The sequence below is a fragment of the Chiloscyllium plagiosum genome, chromosome 25 (assembly GCF_004010195.1).
Source record: "Chiloscyllium plagiosum isolate BGI_BamShark_2017 chromosome 25, ASM401019v2, whole genome shotgun sequence".
Taxonomy (NCBI): Eukaryota; Metazoa; Chordata; class Chondrichthyes; order Orectolobiformes; family Hemiscylliidae; genus Chiloscyllium; species Chiloscyllium plagiosum.
The window spans coordinates 29,651,260-29,669,791 of NC_057734.1; the positions used below are offsets into that span (position 1 = coordinate 29,651,260).

At 41.1% G+C, this 18,532-nt stretch overlaps 1 protein-coding gene across 3 annotated transcripts in view; it reads right to left on the bottom strand.

Moving 5' to 3' along the window:
- The window catches only part of aacs (acetoacetyl-CoA synthetase), a 155,316-nt gene that overhangs the window by 19,360 nt on the left and 117,424 nt on the right, over nt 1-18,532 (bottom strand). For all 3 annotated transcript variants that reach the window (XM_043715806.1, XM_043715805.1, XM_043715807.1), the window contains 2 exons: nt 14,716-14,780; nt 12,857-12,979 (listed from right to left, as the gene is read on the bottom strand). In XM_043715806.1, coding sequence (XP_043571741.1) covers nt 12,857-12,979; nt 14,716-14,780 — 188 coding nt within the window. The remainder of the gene's footprint in view (nt 1-12,856; nt 12,980-14,715; nt 14,781-18,532) is intronic.

The following is an 18,532-nucleotide window of genomic DNA, read 5'->3' on the forward strand; positions in this document are numbered from 1 at the left end:
TGTGTGTGGAGGTGCAGATGAATTTGTGGCAGATATGGAAGGATCCCTTGAGGCCTTGGAGGGAAGTAAGGGGGGAGGCGTAGGCACAAGTTTTGAATTTCTTGCGGTTGCAGGGAGTGGAGGTTGGGTTGGTGGGTGATGTGGACCTGACGAGGGAGTCACGGAGGGAGTGGTCTTTTCGGAATGCTGATAGGGGAGGGGAGGGAAATATATCCCTGGTGGTGGGGTCCGTTTGGAGGTGGTTATATCTACAAATTATGTCAATGGTTTCACCCCACATGAAAGACTGCTATCCCTATATGTTCGAGATTCAGGATTGGAAAATTAAACCTCCAACTTTATGACTTTAATCTGAGAGTGTGCTTAGAACAAAGGCTGTCATTTAAAAGGCTTTCTTTAAATCTGAAGCTTTGATTTCATTAGTTTTCTCAGTATAATCGCAGAATGTCTGTTGTTTGTGCTCAGCACATTTGCCTAGTTGCAGTCTACAAGAACTTCAATCAAAATGACTGACTAACAGTACTTCATAAATCATTTCCTTTGTATATGTGCACAGTGCATCAATTCCTAGAGATTTGTTTGTTTTCAGCTTATCTTAAGCCTCTGTTCACAAACACAAAACTGGAACGCATGACGACTATTTGTTGGTACATTGTTGCCTCCTCGCCATTTAAATAAAACTGTCATTAAGTCCATTAACTGAGTTATTCATCATCCTCGCATTGAACTGTATACAAGCTCTTTGGGATCCTAACTTGTTATGGCTGGTATATTTTAAACATCACGTACATTTGCTGTGAATTCATAACTTTTACCCATTTTTCCTTAATATTCCAAAATTTCTCTTTATAATCTTAAGCACAATCCATTTGCCACTCTCTTCCCATGTCATGCTAATGTTCCAAATCTTATTTCCTAATTTCTCTTTCATTTCTTTTCTGTCTCTCCATATTATATAATTCTATTTACCAAGCAGTTTACATATGCAATGGTTCTTGATATGCAACAAGTTATTTTTGTACAATATCAATTTGTCCTGAACATTTCAAAATTTAGATCAACTATTAATCTATGCAACTCAAACAAACTGTAAATCTGCCAGTGTGTGAAGGAAGAGAAGACAGGCTAATGTTTTATGTATTGGCACTTTGACAGAATTGAAGCTGTGTGAGTCCTTGATCTGGTAAAGATTCCACATCTAAACATTGTTTTCTTTCTTTTCCCAATCCGATGCTCTTCTGCCCATGCACTCTTCCCTTCTGTCCCATTTTGCTCTTTCAGCCATCATAAGCCACACTGATTTGAATGCCTCAGCTGTATGTGCTCTTTCAACATTTCTCCTTTCCACCATAGAAGCATTTCCATATATAAATAGCTAGATACATACATCATAAAGATGGGTGTTATATAGCTAGAATCCATATATTCACATTAGTTTATTTGTTTGGAATTCCTTCTCCAAGCAGTGTTTAAACAATTATAAACTTACAAGTCTTAACCTAAGAAATCAGAAAAATTGTGAATTTAATTTAAAGGACCCAAGCAAGATAAATTTCTTAAATGCTCAGGATTTATCATACCCATTAGAAATATAATTCACTTAACTATTTTTAACCATCAATGTCCAGATACAGCCCCTTTCTAATCAAATCAAACTTTAAAACGACATCTGCCATAAACAGATAAAACTAAACAAAAATTGATATTATGCATGACTTCATTCTATATTTGAAGATAATGCCAAATCCAGGTGTTTTAAGGTTACCATTTTTAAGTGCAGATTCAATAAAAATGGATTTTAAAAAAACTAAAACTGTCAGTCTGAAAATCCCAAAAAGATGTATATTTAAGTTGCATAACTAATAGACAATAAGATTAACTATAACTGGATTAAAAATGCACATGTACTGAATAGTATAACATGGACTAGATCATCTGACCTGATGAACAGTAACTGGAAAATAGCAATTATCATTGCTCAATTTAGATCTAGCCTTCAGAGGTAATTTTTTACGCTTCAGTGAATTCTGATTCTGGCAAAGTTTTGAGATGGATTGAGTACCAGCAATCCTGATGTGTACAGCAACTGAAGCATAATTTTTCATATGGATCCATTAAAAATACTTCACAAATCAACCGATTCCAAACTTGTGTTTTGCAGATGTTCTCTACGCATATTATCATGTGCCGCAACCACATGCAAAAATAGTGTTTTATGTTCTTAACTGGAGCATGACTGATGTGGAAATCAAAGTACTGATATATTCACATGGTTACAATTTCTGTTGATGCCTGAATTACAGAATTTCTCCCAATGACATACCTCTTTGCCTATCAGCGATAATATCTCATTTGCATCCAGAGAATTTGCTACAACTTTTTATTTCTTTTATTCTTTCATGGAATATAAGTACTATTGGAAAAGCCAATATTTGTTGCCTATCCCTAAATGACCTTGGATTTAAGTATCTTGCTGGACTATTTCAATTAAGAATCAACCACGGGGATATCCAAGATGGTCGCGATCCAGTAGGTCTGCCCTTCTGAGCTCTGCACTAGAACCCAGGCAGACTGGTGCATTCACACCTCCCCCCTCATTTCTTAACTATTTTGGTAAAAATCATTAGTTTTAGATCCCCAGAGTTGCTGTATGTCAGTTTAATTGAGTAAAAATGATGATCAAGGGAAAAGGACAGTGAGGATTGCACAAGCAGAGCACTCCCCTGCAGCTACGGACACACCCGCAGCAACAGCCTTGGCCTCCTCGAACGTCCCAGGGGACTTACCTGTGGAGCACAGCCTAGTCTCAGAATTCATGAAAGTATGCACATTCTCCCCGGGTCTGCGTGGGTTTCCTCCGGGTGCTCCGGTTTCCTCCCATAGTCCAAAGATATGCAGTTTAGGTGAATTGGCCATGCTAAATTGCCCATAGTGTCAGGTGAAGGGGTAAACATAGGGGAATGGGTCTGGGTGGGTTGCTGTTCGGAGGGTCGGTGTGGACTTGTTGGGCCGAAGGGCCTATTTCCACACTAAGTAATCTAATCTATTCAGCGATGGAGGAGATCCGGACCAGGCTAGAACCAATCTCGGCCATGCTGCAGAAGCATGACCAAGGAGATCGAGCATCTCGGGCAGTGTGTCGTGGAGGTGGAGCAGTGGACCGCAGCCTCCGAAATCACAGCAGAATCCTTGGTGGGGCAGGTCCAGGCCCTGGAAAGGCAGGTATGGACCTTAGTGGAGCAGATGGACAACCTCAAAAATCAAGGCCTTCGGAAAAACAACTGCTTGATCGGGCTGCCGGAACAGGAGGAAGGCGGCCCGCTAATCAGTTTTTGGAGCAATGACTCCCACAGTTTTTGTAGCTGTAAGTCGGGGTAGACCGGGTGCGGGTCGAGTGGGCCCATCGGGTCACAGTGCGCAGACCCGCGTCAGACCAGTGCCCCTGCCTGGTCCTAGTGCAACTCCAACACTATACAGATAAGCAAATGTTGCTAGATGCTGTTAGAGCACTGGCGAAGGATCCACAGGCTCTGATATACAAAAGATCAATAATTAAGTGTTTCCAAGACTTCTCTGCGGCTGTGACCCGCAAGAGGAAGGCCTTTGAGGTAAAAAGACTGAGGGTCTTGAATATTCAGTACTCTGCAAGATTTCCGGCAACATTACATTTCAGCCACATGAAACATGGGTCCGTGTTTAATTTTGACTCATTGGAAAAGGCAAAGGACTTCCTGAACACCTTAAAATAGACTAGCATAGCTCAAATAATATAGACAATAGTGTTCACTTTGTTTCTCCCTTATTTCTCTCCTCCCATTATCCTGTGTTTTTCTGTCATTCCCTTTTCAGTTCTCTCGCTTGATACATGATGGCAGGGTGGCCGGGAAGAGAGGCGGTTTACCAGGATTGCCCAGTCTCAAAGTATGGATGGGACAGCCTGGGTGCCCACTTTTAATTTTCTCATTGTAAGATGCATTTGTTTGTTTTTATACTTTGTTTCGCCTGGGTTTGGGGCACAGCTTCAGCTAGAAGGAGCCATGTGGAGTTAGTGGGTTGAGAGTGCCCCTGTGGGCAAGGAGGAAAGTTTCGTCTTATTTGTTTTATATGTTGGTTCATTGTAGAAGTAGAAGTAGTTGTTAGAAGTTTTGATTTTGTCGTTGTATTCTCAAGTTTAGCAGAACTGGTTACTGTTTTCGCTCGGCGCATTATGAGCGGGGTTCCGCCTTCCGCGAGGGTCACTGGCTGTTTCGGACAGCTATGGCTAATAGTTTGTTTAAATGGTGCACCTGGAATGTTATGGGGAGTCATTCACCGATTAAGAGAAAAAAAGATACTTTCTAGCCTTAGAAAAGAACAGATTGATGTAACCTTGCTCTAGGAAATACACCTAACCGACAAGGGGCACAAAGTTACAGTAGGGAGGATTCAGACAGGTATTTTACTCATCCTTCAATTCCAAAAGCAGAGGAGTTGCTATAGTCATCCAGAAAAATCTCCCATTTCAGCTGTTAGACCAGATTATGGACAAATATGGGTGGTTTATGATCCTTAAAGCTTTAATACATGGAGAGGAGTATGGAATCTTGAATGTGTATTGCCCTCCGGCTCACCCCCTCAAATCTTTAACGGATGCGTCTTCAAGGTTGATGACCCTTGGGGCGCGTCATACGATCATGGGGGAAACTTTAGTCATCTTATGGACCCCCGGGGTAGACAGGATGTCCCAGGGTTTTACAGGTATATCCCTGCAATCCAGGCAACTGTGGACCTGAGTAGAGAGCTGGGGTTGGTGGACGTGTGGAGATGTCTTCACCTTGAGGGTAGGGACTTCATCTTTTTCTCTAACCGACAACGGTTACACTAGGATTAACATTTTTTTTTGCTCCACTGGCCTTTTTGAATTCGATGTTGTCCTGTAGAATTGGGAACATAGCCATTTCTGATCATGTGGCAGAGTACATGGAGGTTAAAGCCGGTGGTAACGGGACAGACTCGTGGCATTGGCGCATGGATCCTTTTCTCCTGAAAGATAGCAAGTTTACTGAGTATTTTTCATGGGAATTTAAAATGTTTTGGGATATTAATTCAGCTACGACTAGTAATCCATTGATGCTCTGGGAGAGTGCCAAATGCTATGCAAGGGGTTTGATTATTTCTTATTCGACGACCCGAAAGCAGCAGAGGGGAGAGCAGCAGTGTATGCTTGAGGCCCGGCTGAGACAGCATACTTTGACAGACTGTCTGTAACTAAGTTGCAGCGGATTACAGCCCTTAGGGCTGCTCTAAATGCTGCACTCACCCAGACAGCAAAGAGGGAGATCTCCTTTGCAAAACAAAAAGGTTATTTCAAGTATGGTGATAAGCCAGGTAGACATCTGACCAGAAAGAGGAGAGGCCCCTCCCCTCACCCCAATCTATCACATCCATCAGAGTGTGTGCTAGTACTCTCACTTGCAATTCCTAAAAGATTAATGCCCCATTCAGGAAATTATACTCCTGAGTGGTACTAGTTGGTGGGCGGTGAGGACAGATTGGCAAATATGGACTCCTTTTTTAAGGCCTTGGACACCCGAGGTGTAATTTCAAGGCGTCTCTTTTGAATGCCCCTCTGACAATCCGAGAGATACAGGAGGTGGTGAGGCAGCTCCAGAGCGGTAAAGCGCCCGACCCAGATGGATTTCAGAGCAAGTTTTATAAGGAGTTTATAGGCATGCTGGCCGGGTCAATCATTTGTACAGTCAGGACTGCCTCCCATCTTGAGAGAAGCAAATATCTCCCTTATTCTGGGAAAGCCCCAGAGGATTGTACTTCGTACAGGTCTATATCATTATTAAAAATAGATTTTAAAATTTTGTCAAAAATGCTGGCATTGAGGTTGGAGAAGGTTTTGCCCTCCATTGCAAAGGTTTCATTAGGGGTCGCAGGTCTTCTAATAACATTAGAAGATTACTGAATATGGTTCAGATATGCCAGCAAGGGTCGATTCAGAGCCTGATAGTGTCCCTGGATGCAGAGAAAGCATTTAACCGGGTGGAGTGGCTATACACTTCTATGCCCTGGAATGGTTTTGTCTTGCAGGGGGTCTTTGCTAGGTGGGTGGCAGTGTTATTTAGTGACCCTAAGGCAGCAGTTCTCACTAATGGTATAAGGTCTGACAATTTAAGTATTGGTAGAGGCAGCTGACAAAGGTGCCCTCTTTTACCGTTGTTATTTACATTGGTGATTGAGCCATTGGCAGAGGCTGTCTGGAGGGATCCCAATATAATCACCCCAGAGGTAGGATCAGGAGGGCATCTGACCCTTCATGCAGATGACATTCTTTTTCTAACTAATCCAACAATATCTCTACCCTGTTTGATACAAGTGATTAATTGGTTTGGTTCTTTCTCAGGGTATAAAATTAATTTTATGAAGTCGGAGGCCATGCCTGTGGGGGGTCTTGTTAGAGTACCTGACCTTGGGGGTGGAATCGGATTTCCTTTCAGGTGGTCACAGGGAGGTTTGATGTATTTAGGCATTTTTATCACCCTGACTTTCGATTAATTATATAAGGCTAATCTTGTGCTGAGAAGATAAGACAGGATCTTCAGCGCTGGGAGGATCTTCCAATATTCTGGTTGGGTAGAATAGCTCTGGTTAAAATGAATGTTCTTCCTCATTTGCTCATTGGAATGCTCCATTTGATGCTGCCTAGGCAAGCGCTACGGAGGCTTCACAGCTAGCTTGGTTCTTTTATCTGGTGTCATTGACAGCCCCTTATTAAGCTTGCCAAATTGCAGCTCCCGCAGGGGATGGGGAGTGTGCACTTTCCAGATTTAAAAAATATCAATCAAGTTGCCTATTATCTAATGTGGCTGGCTGTGTCTGCCAGGATCCACGGTCAATCTGGCTGGACATCGAGGCCTCCCAGGTAAAATGCCCCCTCATTAATTTGGTGTTTCTGGACAAGATGAGGACTGTTATGGACCATTGCAGAAATCCGATTGTCCTTAACATGGTTAAAGCATGGAGAGGCATGGTGAGGGCAACTTTTTAAAAAAAACTTCCCCTTTCACACCCATAATGGGAATGCCAGGATTCTGGCCAGGATCAACAGATTTCCACAGCCTAAAGCCAGAATCCAGAGGAGTTTCTTATCTGGAAGATGAGGGGGAGGTCTTGATGTCTTTCAAGTAGTTGGGCCAGAAATATGAACTATGAACCAGCTAGGAGCGACGTCTTTCGTTATTTTCAGATTAGGAACTTTATACCGAAAAAGACTACATTAATGGTTAGTCCCTATAAGTCTGATGTGGAGAGGAGTGTACTTCAGTTCACGGGTACTCTCTCGGTCAGCACCCTCTATCAATTATTAGGGGGCATAGTCTCAAAGGACATTGTGTGGCTGTGCAGGATCTAGACTCAGGAATTGGGGGTTGAGGTTTCACCAGAGGTATGGGAGGATATTTGGGAGATGGTAAGGAAGATTTTGATCTACATTAGGATGCAGGTTATGCAACTTAAGGTACTCCATAGGGCTTATTCAGCACTGGAGTGGCTTGCAAAATTTAAGACAAGAGTATCTTCAATCTGTCCCAAATGTAAAATAGATATTGGTACGCTTACTCATTGCTTGTGTTCATGCCACAAGCTTCATAGGTATTGGGGCATTATAGAGTGTGTCTTGGAAGGGATCTTGTGAACCGAGGTCAAGGTAGATCCAGTGTCCCTCCTCTTGGGTTTGCAGAATCTCCCCTCTTTGGATGCGCATGGGAAAAAAAATCATTTAATATTCTTTCATTTTGTGCGAGGAAGAACACTCTGATGAACTGGTGTCAGAAAATCCCCAGGACTCTCATGGTGGCATAGGTTAGTTATGGAGCACATCCCACTGGACTTCCTTACTAGTATGGTGCATCAAAAACTGGAACTCTTTTATAGGACATGGCAGCCCTTTTTGAAAGAGACAGTACAGACTTGACGGCTATATTGGTCAGGGCCTTTGTGTAGCCATGAGACCTGTTTCTGGCAGGCCAGGGGCCCTTGGGAAGAAGAATTCTGAATAAATACGGATGTGCCAACTCACGCTCCCGGTAATGGGGAGCTTTGCTGGGGTTGGACGGAGTGTTGTAACTTAATTTAATTTAATTTAATTTGCCTTGGTGGAATTTGTTTTGTTTAATTTATGGAATTGTAGTTTGCATAGTGCAATTTTTCTTTTAAAATAGTTTGTGGAGTACAGTATCAGTTTGTTTACTGTTTTTGTTGTTATAAGATTGTTACACTATTTTGTAGTAATTTTATAATTTTTTTTTTACAAAATTATAAATTTTTTCTCAATAAAAATATTTACGAAAAAAGAAGTCAACCACATTTCTGTCAGTCTGGAATCACATTGAGGCCAGATCAGGTAAGGACAGCAGATTTACTTCCACAAAGAGCATTCGCCAACCAGATGAGTTTTTACAGTTGATGGTCGTTACGTGACAGTGACTAGCTCTCAATTCCAACTCCCATTGTGGTATTTGAACACATGTCACTACAGCATTAGCTATGAACCATCAACTGGTGACATCTTCACTACATCGCCATCTCCCCCAAGCCATAGTCCCTGCTTAATGGACCCCCTAAATGTGAACAGAAAATATTGAAAACCAACAGGATAAAAATTACATTGCTTATCAGTGCAGATACCTGCGCAGTTAATAACCTACTGAGACACTGTCTGACAAGAAGTTAAATGAGAAGAATCTCAGGTTCCAGTGCAATGACTCTGACTAAATTAGACTTGGCAGTTTATTGCCCAATTCTGGTCCAATCTTCTATTGTCTGTTTTGTCACCATGAAACCAACTCAACCTTGAGAGATGCTGTTTCCTCCAATTTCCTCCTCTCTTAAGGTGATACATACCAGCTGGTTATTAGACAACAACTGAGGTTTCACCTTCTCTCAACAGACAATCATGCCAGGAAGTCTTCACAAGTGACAATATAAAAAGGAAAACTTATCAAAAAAAAAGTGTCCAAGCATGCCAAAAATACCACTAGGCTGCATCATGGACATGTCATATTTCAATAAATGTAACTTCCTCCAGTTGGAAGCACAGAAATTCAGCAGCTTAAACTCTGTAATCTAATCATAGAAAGTATAAAATTCTGAACATCTCAGCCTGTATTTTCACACCCATCCTTCAAGAAACTCTGTTGCTAGACAGGAGCTCACTTTCCTTTCAGCAAAATGGCAGATATTCGCTTTCAGAATGCTGGAAGGACCTGCACGCAGCAACTTATGATATTCCAACCAGCTTTATGTTGTGTACCCAGTGTCAGCGCACAGTGAACAGTTTTTAAATCAACCTATTCATTAGAGGCTTTTGTGCAAGGAGATATGCCCATTAAAAAGCTGATCACTCCATTCAATGTGCTGAGCAAGAGATCATGTTCACCTACAGCCTGGTTTCCCTGCAACAGTTGACCTTTTTGTCACAAATCCATTTGACAGCTTCATTTGCTCAGTGCTCCATTGTCTGGAGGAAGTTTGTACACTTCTGGAGTACAAGCTATAGGACAGATCTTGTGTGAGACAAAAAAAAAACCTACATTTGAGCTTTACTATATTTACACAATAGAAAGATTCAAGTGTGTCCATTGATAAAAATAAATCAGAATTTACAGTTATTCCTAGACAAATGGGTTTAGGATCGCATGATTTCAGAATGCACAGCTTTCTCTAGTCTGTTATGTAGTTTTATCAATATAGAGCCAATGAATGCTCTGCACCTCTGACTTTCTTCCACCACATTTCTGGGGAGTGGAGCCTGGGAATCAAGAACTGCCAGCAGAGTTTGATAAATGAGGTCTCCCATTTAAGATCGAGAGAGGGAACAACTTCCTCTCCCAGAGATTCAAGAGTCTTTGGAATTTTCTTCCCCTGAGAGCAGTGGAGGCTGAATCGGACAGATTTTGCATCAATGAGGCAGTTAAAGGTTATGGGGGCCAGGGAAAAAAGAGGAATCAAGGTCACAATCAGATCAGCCGAGATCAGATTAAATGTTAGAGCAGACTCAAACTGCCAATGGGCCAATCAACCTCCACTTGTTCCTAGTTCTTATAATCTCCTCAGGTAGGATGACAAGAGCCACTGGAACATGGGATGTCTGCATCCTCACAGACAATGCCATAGCTGATATACAAGAAGAAGAACTGCTCTTCGTATACAAAGCCCAGATCAGCATGCTCAGGACAACTACTGCAGGCTGCAGATTCTCTTGGAGTGGCCATGGAAAAGAAGGATTGCACGAAACAGACATGAATTTCACTGCCAGGAGCCATCATGTCAGTTTACTGATATCTTCCCAAATGTTCATGATTGTTGAAGCACCATCAAACATCAGTCAAGCTACTCTCCTCAGTGTTTATCAACACAACTGACCCTGATAAAGGCAAAGATAATTCTACAATGACCTTCTACTCCTTGACTGCTCCTATGTCAATGTGAGACAAGTGAATCATTCGCAGTAAATTCAATGCAAGTGTTTGTGCAGATCATAACAGGTGGAAAGGGTTCATCAGGAAAAGACAGTGGGCAGTTGTAACATCTCTCTGAAGGTAAATGTCGAGCTTGAGCTATTAAATATCAATACAATTTTCTGCTTCCCAAATTGCAACACATCATCTTGGATGAACAGCCCCCTCGTTCTATGGGCTGACACCTAATCAACCACATCATCATCATCATGAGCAATAGGTAGGATGCAGGTGTAACAGAAGCCAGAGCCAGGTCTGACTGCTGGGCTCAACCCGGTTTTATGATTTTGAAAAAAAAAATCACGGTCTAACCCTCTCCAAAATACCCTCCCATCTACCCTACGGATATGGAGGCCTAATAGACTCTTAATATCTCAAGATTCACAGGTACTCAGAAGAGATCCCTCTGACAAACTCAATGGTCCCCTGTGGACAACGGGTGATATGGTGTCCTCCACAGTTTTAAAAGTCGTTGGCTCATTGCCTCCAATCTTGATGCCAATGAAACAATGTCAAAGTAACCTTGATGAGACATTATGACACAACAGGTTGCACTTACTGCACCAAAGTGCATCGGTGATCCAAGTGCACATTGAACAAAATGGCAAGATCACCCGATCAGACAAACAATTCTTTCTGGATGGGGTCATTTTTCTTGCATGTGCTGCTATAATGACACAGCCAAGTGAATGATGAGCTGTGCATCACATTCCTGGCTCATGACTCTAATCAGAAAGAGCTTCAACATAAAAGGACTACATTGAATCCGAAACCTGGCACAGAAACAGGCCATATTGCTCAAACTACCCATGCTGCTGTTTACACCCACTTGAGCATTCTCCCACCTTTATTCATGTAAATTTACCATTCACAATCATCTATTCCTTTCTCCCTCCTACACATGCTTTGCTTCCCCTTAAATGCAGCAGTATTTTAACTACTGTCATTGTGAGAGTTTCACATTCTCATCACTTTTTAAATAAAGAGGTTTCCCCTGAATTTACTATTGTGATTTTTGGTGGTTATTTTATTAAGTTTTAACTAAAACCATTCTCTTCAAGATAGCATTGCCACTTCATGTCACGTGTTCTGTCCAACTCTCACCATGCATCAATAAAACAATATCGTTGTGAACAATGGATCTTTATTATCCATCTGACTAGTTCCATGTCATTATGAAAGACAATAATGTTTAATAAGATTGAAGAGCTATCAAAAAGACTGTTAAAAGTCATTGGTAAATTACAAGTGTGTTTCCCAATTGAAGACTGCAGAAACTATTCATCTCCCTCCAAAACAGCAAACATCTCAGCAATGAGCAGTAATTTTCCTTCATTGGTACAAAAATGAGAAGTAAAAATAAAGAGCGCTCACCACTTACACATTTCGTATATTATAAGCAAGTCAATGATTACAATCACTGAGGGCAAAGCTACCCAACATATCAAGCCAAATATTACAGTTTCCTCAAAATCAATGAATTTTAATCTGGATAGAAGTCATTAAAATGAGTGAAAAGCTATAAATGTGACTGCGTCATCAAGTTTTTAAGCTTGTTAATTTACAATGTTGTCTTGTTGGATTGCATTATTCCGGCAGTTTCCATTTCGACATGAGGAAGAGCAATTAACCAAACAAGATCAGAATGTCCAAAACTCATTTCATCATTTCACCAATCAAGTAGTGGAGCACTTGCATGTGGCTTATTCTTCCTGACTCACTCGGAGTTCTTTAGAATGTAAAAGATTTCCCTTCAAAATAAAGCTTACCTTTCTGCTCTCAATATTGGTCTTTTCCATCAAGGTGGCAAGGGAGACAAGAAATTGTACGTCCCATCTAAAAGCTCTATACTGCAGTTATTGTAACTAGGCACTCTATTAACTCTGTGTTTAAATTAAATCAAGCAAAATATGATCGCATTAAGAAGAATATGAGCCAATGTTCTCCTTCTAAAGTGTTACAAATCTCCTGAAAATCCAATCCAGTTGCTAATGTAACGTTATTTTTCCTCCTCACAACAAATGAAAAATTTCATTCCAGTTGGCAGAGCAGACAAGTAATCTCACAGTAAGATTTCCACTCAAGTGCTTCTCTTTGTGCAGCTCATATTGTAAACTCATTCTGAGGGGGATCTAGGTCATCAACTCATGTTCCATCAATCACTTTGCTTTGCATGGCAGAATGCCACACAGTATTAGCATTCTAGCCATGAACATCTTTACCAATGTACTTGGCTTGATGAGAATGTTACTTCAAGGATGAAACACATTTTATTCATAAACTGCATCATATAATGCATGGCTCTAAATGCACTGTTGAATAGAAACGCCACCAATTCCCAGAAATCGTACCTGTGATTGATCCTAGCAGGACTGTACTCTTGATGTGTTTGTAGACATAATCGTAAGTTAGAGGTTTGAGGGGAGACCCTGTTGACAGAATGGTGTGTAGAGTCTGCAGACTGTGAGTTTCACCTGAAAAAGGTGAACGTGAATCAAACTTCAATTTTATAGTTCACTATTACATTCATTAGTTTTAATGGTATGTTAATATTCACACTAAAATAGAACTTTGACAAGTTTCATAAATTAGTATAACTTCATTTATAACTATTTGGTTTTTAACTATTTATACAAGTTTACACTTTTTACTCCTGACAATTGGGTTTATTAAACTAAATTTCATTCACATCAGATTTCTAAATATGAACAAATTTGTCTCATTGGAAATGACAAACTTAAGTGACATTTTATTTCATTTCATCTTCATCACCTGTAGCTTCAGGATTGAGACACAATTACAACTGCATTATCTGAACAAAGATGCTTTAAGTATTTTTGCAAAGCTTTGGAGTCAAGAATCGTGGTAGTTATTGAATACCGAGATCTATTTGACATGATACAAAAAAATTCCATAATTGATAAGACCTTGATACATAAGTCATTTTGCAAAGCAAACAAAATTATGGCAGCATAACTGTGAATACAGCAACAAAATTGCAATCATTTATCTTCTTAGTTTGGCATGGCTTTTGAAGTAGGCAATAAATACTCAGGGTCACTTTGGAAGTACCAAAGTTACTTGGTAATGAAGATTTTGGACACCAAATCAAGATTTAATCAGAACAGAAACAAAAGCAGAATTTGTTGGAAGAGCTCAGCAGGTCTGGCAACATCTGTAGAGAGAAATCAGAGTTAACATTGGGGGTCGAGTGACCGTTCCTCTGAAATGGTAACTGATTTCTCTCCACAGATGCTGCCAGACTTGCTGAGCTTTTTCAGCAATTTCTGTTTTTGTTTGTGATTTACAGCGTCCACAGTCCTTTTGGTTTTTAATTCAAACAGATTTGACTTTATGCAAAGAGCATTAGCCTTATTACAACCAGGTGGATTTTTGTAGATCAAAATTTTTCTTGTACTTGCGCTCTGAAATAAGCTTTTCTGCCACAGCCCTGGAATCTGTCAAATCAAAACCTAACCACGAATGTTTGAAAGCAAAGTTAAAATGGGCTCTTATATCTAAGTACTGGCACAAAATAAAACACTCAAACGTACGTTGATTTCAGCAGATGCATTCTCAAGAATCTGTAGTGAAGTATTAGTTAAAAGTCCAGTACAGACTTAACGTGTAAAGTATAGGTGGCATGAGTGATAGAATTGCGGTAATTCTACAGGGAAAGAAATTAGAATTGTTTCACATTATGTCTCTGTACAAAATGAGTAATAATCCTTTCTCAGTAAGGGTTCAAACAGTTGCACAAGATTGACATTGATTCCGTGTGAAATTAAATTATTGTTATAGCAGTTCATGTCAAAAAGAAACTCAACAGAACTGAAATGTACTGCCTGAAATGGATTTTGCAACTAGATTCAATGGCAATTTTAATCAGGGAATTTGATAAATACTTGGAGGAAAACCATGTTCAGGGCTATAGAGGAAAACAACTAGGAATGGGGCTAATTGCATAGCTCTTCCAAATAGTGAACAAGCACTGCTATGTTTGGAGACTGGGAAGGGGGTAGGGAGTGGAGGCGCTCCTTCTGGGCAGTTTCATTGTGTGGTCCTGTGGGCTGCATTATTAGAAACTATTAATCCCAAATAAATTCTTAACCTTTTATAACAATTGCAAAATTCATAAATTGACAATGTTTTAGAATCCATATCAAGTAAAATAAAATCGAGCATATTTTCAAGAAAGAGCAAGTGTTACCTGGTTTCAGATTTTTTTCTTCTAAAACAGCCAGCCATTTTGCACCAGTTCCAAGTATAGTAATTCTGAGGATGGAAAGACGACGGAAGGAAAAATATTTATAGAATATAAAATTCCTGTGGAAGTAGGCCCTTCAACCCAACAAGTCCACACTGACCCTTCAAAGAGTAACCCATCCAGACCCATTCCCCCTATCCTATATTTATCCCTGACCCCTGACTAATGCATCTAACCTACACATCCCTGAACACTATGGGCAATTTAGCAAGGCCAACTCACCTAATCTACACATCTTTGCATTGTAGGAGGAAACCGGAGCACCCGGAGGAAACCCACGCAGAGACGAGGAGAATGTGCAAATTCCACACACAGTCGCCTGAGGCTGACAGTGAACCCAGGTCCCTGGTGTTGTGAGGCAGCAGTGCTCAATGGTTAGTGCTGCCCCAGTTTGGTTGTTAATTTCTAAATTGCTGCATCTGGTGAGCTTTGGACCAGAGTTTATTTTTTTCCTTTTTTACTGCATTTAGAAATGAGAGATGATAATGTTTTAAAACATCCAAATTTTGGATAGCAACCTCAGCCACCTTATATGGGTCACAGCAATTTCAGTATTGCTCCTTTAAGGCAAATCATTTTGATTCCAGTGCCTATGAATGAGTAGGCCACTCAGCCAATTGAACCAGCCACACCATTCAGTACAATCACAGCTGATGAACACTAGAATGCCTTCTACTGAGCACACCCACGTAACTTTCAATGCCGTTGGTAATCAGAACGCTATCAATCGCTACCTTAAACCTTCTCAAAGACTGATCCTCCACAGCCCTATCAGATAGAGAATTCCAAAAGATTCACAACCCTCCGAATTAAAAAACACTCTCATCTTGGACCCAAGTAACATTCAATTCTTTTTAAATTGTGCCTCTTGATTTTAGTCTCCCCACCCAGGGGGGTATAACCTACCTGCAGTTAAGATCTCAGTCCTTTTAAGTATTTTGTTGATTTCAATGAGACCATCTCTGATTCGCTGAAACCCGAGAGAACACAGGCCCATTTGCCCAATGTCTCTTCATAGAATAATGCCACCATCCTTGGAATAAGACCAGCTAACCTTTGTTGGTCTGTCTATGGAAATTATGTATTTATCGGAGTCAAGGAGACCAAAACTGTATACAGTGCTCCAGATGTGATCTAACCATGTCCCTATACAATGACACAAGACTTCACTATCCCTGTACTCAAATCCTCTTGGCAGAAGCAATGACACAACGGCATTACGGCTAGGTTACTGATCCAGAAACTCAGCTAATGCTCTGGAGACATGGATTCGAATCCCACCATAGCAGATGGAATTTGAATTCAAAAACAAAAAAAAAATGTGGAACAAGAATCAACTGATGACCATGAAACAGGAAAAAACCCATCTGGCTCATTAATGCTCTTCTTTCAGAGAAGGAAATCTGCCATCCTCACCTGGTCTGGCCTACATGTGACTCCCAACTCACAGCAATGATTCTCAAATGCCCTTTGAAATGGCCTAGCAAGCCACTCGGTCATATGAATCACTATGAAGTCTCAAAGAAATGAGACTGGATGGATCATCTGGCATCAATCTATGTATTGGAAAAGACAATGCCAGAAAAAGCTCTTACAAAGTCATCGTTATTAACACCCAGGCGACATGTGCCAAAATTGGGAGAACTGTTTCACAAACTAGTCAAACAACGGCTTGACATTGTCTTTAAGGTACAATTCCATGAGTATGACAATGTCCTAGATACCACCATTACCATTCCTGGATATCATCTGCCCCACTGGCAGAACATACCCAGCAGAGGTGGCAACATAATGGTACACACTCAGAAGGGAGTTGTCCTGGGAGTCCTCATCATTGATTCCAGACCCCATGAAGTCTCTCAGCTTCAGATTAAACATGGGCAAGGAAACCTCCTACTGCACTCCCTCTGCTGATTAATCAGCGTTTCTTCATGTTGCATAATACATGGAGGAAGCATGAAGGGTGGCAAGGGTACAAAATGTAAACTGGGTGAGAGATTTAAACATCCAACAGAGTGGCTCAGCAGCATCACTACTAATCAATCTGGTCGGGTCCGAAAGGACACTGCTCCACAAATAATTCCCATCCTCAAATGACAGGAAAGCCCAACACCTCAGTGCAAAAGATAGAACATAGAACAATACAGTGCAGAACAGGCCCTTCGGCCCTTGATGTTGTGCTGACCTGTGAACTATTCTCAGCTTGTCCCCCTACACTATTCCAAAATCATCCATGTGCTTATCTAATGATTGTTTAAATCTCCCTAATGTGGCTGAGTTGACTACATTAGCAGGTAGGGCATTCCACGCCTTTACCACTCTCTGCATAAAGAACTTTCCTCTGCCATCAATCTTAAATCTATCACCCCTCAATTTGTAGTTATGCCCTCTCATACAAGCTGACATCATCATCCTAGGAAAAAATCTTTCTCTGTCTACCCTATCTAATCCTCTGATCATCTTGTATGTCTCTATCAAATCCCCCCTTAGCCTTCTTCTTTCCAATGAAAACAGACCCAAGTCTCTCAGCCTTTCCTCATAAGACCTTCCCTCCAGATCAGGCAACATCCTGGTAAATTTCCTCTGCACCTTTTCCAATGTTTCCACATCCTTCCTGTAATGGAGCAACCAGAACTGTACACAATATTCCAAGTGTGGCTGCACCAGCGTTTTGTATAGTTGCAGCATGATATTGCGGTTCCAGAACACAATCCCTCTACGAATGAAACCTAACACACCATATGCCTTCTTCACAGCACTATCCACCTGGGTGGCAACTTTCAGGGATCTATGCACATGGACTCGCAGTTTATCCTGCAACCTGTAACATTCTTCCAAACTGTCCAATACTCCACCGACTTTAGTGTTGTCTGCAAATTTACTAAATTTACTAATTACGCCTGCGTCAAGTCACTTATAAAAATGACAAACAGCAGTGGTCCCAAAACAGATCCTTGTGGCACACTACTAGTAACTGGACTCCAGACTGAATACTTTCCATCAACCACCACTCGCTGCCTTCTTTCAGAAAGCCAATTTCTAATCCAAACTGCTAAATCACCCTCAATTCCATGCCTCTTCATTTTCTCCATCAGCCTATCATGTGGAACCTTATCAAAGGCTTTACTGAAGTCCATGTATAACACGTCAAGTTCCCTACCCTCATCTACTTGCTTGGTCACCTTCTCAAAAAATTCAGTGAGGTTTGTGAGACACGACCTGCCCTTGATGAAACTCCATTTGCCACATCTCAGTCCAATTCTGCAGTTTATCCAAGTCCCCCTGTAACCTGTAACATTCTTCCAAATTGTCTAATACTCCACCGACTTTAGTGTCGTCTGCAAATTTACTACTCCATCCACTTACGCCTGCGTCAAGTCACTTATAAAAATGACAAACAGCAGTGGTCCCAAAACAGATCCTTGTGGCACACTACTAGTAACTGGACTCCAGACTGAATACTTTCCATCAACCACCACTCGCTGCCTTCTTTCAGAAAGCCAATTTCTAATCCAAACTGCTAAATCACCCTCAATTCCATGCCTCTTCATTTTCTCCATCAGCCTATCATGTGGAACCTTATCAAAGGCTTTACTGAAGTCCATGTATAACACGTCAAGTTCCCTACCCTCATCTACTTGCTTGGTCACCTTCTCAAAAAATTCAGTGAGGTTTGTGAGACACGACCTGCCCTTGATGAAACTCCATTTGCCACATCTCAGTCCAATTCTGCAGTTTATCCAAGTCCCCCTGCAACCTG